The 5,409-nt window shown below is 40.2% G+C and overlaps 1 protein-coding gene across 1 annotated transcript in view; it reads right to left on the bottom strand.

The window, feature by feature from the left end:
- Window positions 1–1,756: 1,756 nt before the first annotated feature.
- Ccdc43 (coiled-coil domain containing 43) overlaps window positions 1,757–5,409 on the bottom strand; it is a 14,265-nt gene continuing 10,612 nt past the window's right edge. Inside the window, exon 5 of the mRNA XM_005369098.1 lies at window positions 1,757–3,646. Within this exon, the coding sequence (XP_005369155.1) occupies window positions 3,459–3,646 (188 nt within the window). The 3' untranslated portion in view covers window positions 1,757–3,458. The remainder of the gene's footprint in view (window positions 3,647–5,409) is intronic.

Raw genomic sequence — 5,409 nt, 5'->3', positions numbered from 1 at the left:
CATGAGGAACTGCGTCTGACGGTTGCAGCATTACAAAGGTGAGTCAGCACAACATGAGGAACTGCGTCTGACGGTTGCAGCATTACAAAGGTGAGAACCACTGGTAAAGATGTCTTTCCCTCTGGTTTCCTAGCTGTCCTGGAACCTGCTGTTCCTGCCTCCCCAGAGCTTGTATTACAGGCATGCTCCACTACACCCTGCTAGATGGTTCTTACATATTTCTAAATTGCAGCTTAAAAAGTATTTAAAATTATCACACAAAATCTGCAGTGAAACTGGTAAAGGTGATATTGATATTCTCTAATTCAAAGAAATTAAGTTTTTCTTTTAAAATTTGTGTGTACATGCACACACATATGACAACAATGGATGTAAGATCAGAAGACAACTTTGTGTCCGGATGTGGGTCCTGGAGATTGAACTCATATCAGAATTGGAACACATGCCTTTATCCACTCAACTGACCTAGCTCATGTTTTTATTTTGCTTTTTCTTTAAAAGATTTACTTATGTCTGTGTGTTAGTAAGCACATATAAACACATAGAATAAAATGTTTTTTTAATTAGATGGAGATATCAAGGAAGACATGACACACAATTTATATGAAGTTATTTGAAAATTACCTTAAGCCACCAGGCAGTGGTGGTGCACGCTTTTAATCCCAGCACACGGGAGGCAGAGGCAAACGGATCTCTGTGCGTTCAGGGTCAGAGTTTCCAGGACAGGCTCTAAAGCTACAGAGAAACCCGGTTTCAAAAAACAAAAACAACAAAACAAAAGAGAAAATTAATCATTCTATCAGTACCCTTTCCATTTAAATAAGTGGTTACAGAAAAGTTTTGGAGGAAATACTACTAGGATTAAAATCCCACTGAGGGCCAGAGAGATGGCTCAGCAGTTAAGAGCACTCTTCAAAGGATTTAGAGGATTTAGTTCCAGGTTTGATTCCCAGCACTCACAAAGTGACTCACAGCCACCTGCACTTCCAGTCCCAGGGGACCCCATGCCCTCTTCTGGCCTCCAATAACACTGCATATACTCATGAAGGCAAAACACCCATATACATACAAATAAAAATTTAATGTTTAGCTGTGTTGTGGTGGTGCATACCTTTAACACCAGCACTTGGGAAGCAGGTGGATCTCTGAGTTCGAGGCCAGTCTGGTCTATAGAGCTAGGACAGTTAAGGCTACACAAAGAAACCCTGTCTCAAAACAAAAAACTAGCAAGTTGAAATAAATATCCTTAAGGCATGGATATAATCTTGATTCCTTCAGAAGCCGCACGCCTTTAATCCCAGCACTCGGGAGGCAGAGGCAGGCGAATCTCTGGGAGTTCGAGACCAGCCTGGTCTACAGAGCTAGTTCCAGGACAGGCTCCAAAGCCACAGAGAAACCCTGTCTCGAAAAACCAAAAAAAAAAAAAAAAAAAAAAAAGCAGCCAAAATCAAGGTTAGAAGGAAACCCCAAATAAGGATTACTAAATTCAAACAGGTTCTTTCCCATACTCTTCAGAGCTGTGGCTCACATAAAGGATGAAGTACCTCAGAGGACTTCAAAGCCAATTTACTCAAGCTCCAAAAAACATGGTAATCCTCTGAGCTAATCTTTACTTCACAGGAAAGTTGCAAACAAATTTAAGGGAGAAGACGTTTCACTTGCAGAGTGTCTACAGAGCTGGCCAGACGAAGACCATTCCCAAGGAACCAACCACACACACCTTCCCACCAGCGGCTGACAGAAACAAGGCAGACGACTCTGACTTAAATAAGTTTATTTAAAAAAAGGAAAAGGTGGTTATTTTTGCAGTGTCATGGTTGTAGGATAAAGAAGCAGCTTTATCTCCTTAACCATGTTTTTTTTCTTCTGCACAAAGGTAGCTAATGATACAAAAACAAGTCAGAAGACTTTTTCCAAATGCTAGTAACTACTAGGTTTTATAGGCCACATATGGTCTCAAATCATGAATGTCTTTATTAACCCTTTAAAAATGTAAAAAAAACATTTTAGTTTGCCCCATACAAAAAAGGACTGGACCAAACTTGGCCTGTGAGTGGTAGTCTTCTAACCCCCGGTATAAAATATCTACTGTATCACATCAGAGAAATTGTTGAGGCTTTAGATAGCTGTTGCCCAAAGTCAAGTAAAAAAGGACCTTGTTTACAGCTGGATGCAGCTGTGGCAGAAGTAGAATTGGAGAGTTTCTGCTCACCCTTGACTCTCCCAGTTTTTCCACTCATAAGTTTGTTAACCACCAATTATACATACTTAAGTATCTTATTGTTAGCAAAATTTCCAGTGTTTCTCTCTAAAGGAGTAATTCCTTCAGTTTCTCTAAACCAGGAATTATTAAGTCTTAATACCCATGCTGCAGGTGTGTACAACCTGTGGCTGACGATAGCTGTAAATTCAGCCTAATGCAAAATCATAAACTTACTTTTAAAACATGATTTTTTGCAAGTTTTAAAAAAAGTCATGCCACAATGTCAAAAGGCTAGGCATGCCTGCAGAATAAACCAAGACTAAAATCAAGAGCGGATTCAAGGGAACTCATGATTTATCTAGCTAACAATGATAACCTTATACCCCAAACTGACACATCCTTCTTAAAGCCACAGCCTATATGAAAAGTATGTAGCTCTCTATTTTAAAAGATATTTGATTCTCCCATAGGTTAAGTTTTTCTTCAGTATCGGGGATCAATCCCAGGGCCTTATATGCGAAGTAGGCACTCAACACAGCTACAACTTGAGCCCAAGTTGCCACATCAAAAAATAAATAAATAAAAAATTCTTAGATCTATCACACCCCAAATACCCACCTTCCACTTTCCTATTTGATGTCATATACAATCTGAATCTAGGTAGGGCTCTTCATTAGTTGCTTCAGCCATAATATACTGCTACTACAAGCCAGGTGTAGCCACTTATGCCCATAATCCTAAAGCTGAGAAACTCAAGCTCAAGGTCAGCCTAGACTATGGAATTTAAAATTCAAACTTAAAATTCAAATAAAAAACCCACTACATTTTAAATTTCAAATAAAAAAACTACATTTGAAGCAAATATTGCCTCAGGAGCAATTTACACTTTTTTTTTTTTTTTTTTAAATCTCAGAAGGAATGGTCATGTTTCCTTCAGGATGTTCACTTTCTGAATCTGGCTAATTATACAAAGTGAGGGAAGACCTTTTTAAAAACAAGCCAGAAGGGCACAGGTTTCAGTACTAAAATAGAAAGGTTACCCTAATTCCAGATCTTTGGTAAAGATACTATGATTGATTGCCCACACTACCAAAACATGGCACATTTTGTAATTACAAGTGATTGTGATTTTCCTTTTGAACATGTAAACACGGGGGAAAACCTTAGGAAATGTTGGGAAATGCATTAGTCTCAGTCTCTTAAGTAGACAGACGCACAGTCAATTCCTGGGTGGAAGGAACGGAGTGGGCTGAGGTTATCGCTTGCGTTCCCCCCTCTGTGTCCTTTTCTTCTCCTTCTCCTTGCGCTCCTGCTTGGCTAGCTTGTCCTTCTCCCGCTGCAGCTTGTCCTGCTCCTTCTTCCTTTGGGACTCGTCCCGAAGCGAATCTCGTTCCAATTTCCGAGCATTGAGAACATCTTCCACATTGGTGTTTCGGAACAGAACTACCAGTGAGTTAAGGGATTAAGGTACACATTTCACAAGCAACAATCCTGCAGTTTCAGTCTGGATGCTGCTTCTCTACACACTAAGTCCTAAATGCACTCGGGGCATTCCTAGTACAAAAAAAGGATCTTTGATTTGGGTTCAGTGATCACAAACACTTGCTCTGGCAGAGGTTCAGGCCCAGACAGTGGCTCATTCCCATATATAACTCCAGTTTCAGGGGATTTAGTGCCCTCTTCTTGCCTCTGTGGGCACTAGACATGAGGTGTGTGTCCAGGCAAAACACTCATATGTTAGGGGGAAAAAGAATCCTTGGTTTGATGGGAACTCCTGAAGGATATTTAAAAAAAAAAACTTTGGGCTGGGTGGTGGTGGCGCACGCCTTTAATCCCAGCACTCAGGAGGCAGAGGCAGGTGGATTCTTTGGTCTACAAAACGAGTTCCATGGGGGCTGGAAAGATGACTCAGTAGTTAAGAGCAGAGATTGCTCTTCCAGAGGACCCAGGTTCAATTCCCAGCAACCATATGGTGGCTCACAACTGTCTATAATTCCAGTTCCAGGGAACCTGACACCCATGGCAAAACACACAAAACTGAGTTTCAGGACAGTCAGAGCTGTTTCACAGAGAAACCCTGTCTCAAAAAACCAAAACAACAACAACAACAAAATCTCATTTGGACAACTAAACCTGAACTTTGAAATATTTTATAAAAATGTGTACTTCATTAACAGGGGGTCTAAAAAATACAAATAAAGTTTATACTTACAAATAACGTCGATTCATTTAAAATAAAATTTCACTCCAAGCTAAGCTGATGAGCCCAGGGTAAGTCAATAAAGAGAGTATCACTGGCTGGAAAATGCTCATGCATGTGGCACTATTAAAATGCTTTCAAGTAATTAAGGTTTATTCTTATTGAATTGTTAATTTGACCTTTTCTAGATTAGCGTTTAAGTGAAAAACATGTTATATTGTCAACATTGAACTTATGAGACATGAAATAAGTTTAAATTGAGAAAACAGCCAAAAATTTTATTCCTTACTTCTTTTAACTTTAAGAACAAAATATCAAGAACTGGAGAGATGGCTCAGCAGTTAAGAGCACTGGCTGCTCTTCCAGAGGACTGGGGTTCCATTCCCAGAATCCACAAGTGGTTCACGACTATCTGTAACTCCAGTTCTAGGGGATCTGATGCCCTCTTTTGGCCTCTGGGGGCAACAAGCAGACACCTGGTACACATACATACATGCAGGCACTAAAAAGATAGAACATTCCAGGCAATCTCCTTTATACTCTTGAAACATGACTTTTTCTAGACTAGGCTACAAAAGTCTCAGGCTGAGAAGAGAGCTCAGCAACAGAGCACTTACCTAAGCATACCCAGGGCCTTGGGGTCAAACGCTCACACCAAAACTGAACCCCTGAGACAATATCTGATAGCCCATTATAAGCCCTCACCTGGGAGGTAAATTTCTAAATTTAGCTCCTTAGGAACATCTCAGAGTGACCTACTAGTGGGGACCTTCCTCAACATGCATTTCAATACTGATCAGATTTTGAGCTTCAAATACTTAGTGTCTTAAGTTCTCCTTCCAATGACGAGGTCTTTGAGAGTAAAGATAAAATTTAAACATTTTAATTTCCCCTCCCCAGTCCTGGGCAACAGAGCTCTGTGATGTGGGATTTCCCTCTGTATGCTGTGATTACCATGAATGAATAAAGAAACTGCTTTGCACCTACAGCAGGGCAGAACTTAGGT

This window comes from Microtus ochrogaster, unplaced genomic scaffold (genome assembly GCF_000317375.1).
Source record: "Microtus ochrogaster isolate Prairie Vole_2 unplaced genomic scaffold, MicOch1.0 UNK44, whole genome shotgun sequence".
Taxonomy (NCBI): Eukaryota; Metazoa; Chordata; class Mammalia; order Rodentia; family Cricetidae; genus Microtus; species Microtus ochrogaster.
The sequence above is the reverse complement of the archived record's forward strand: the minus strand, read 5'-3'. Positions and strand labels throughout refer to the sequence as shown.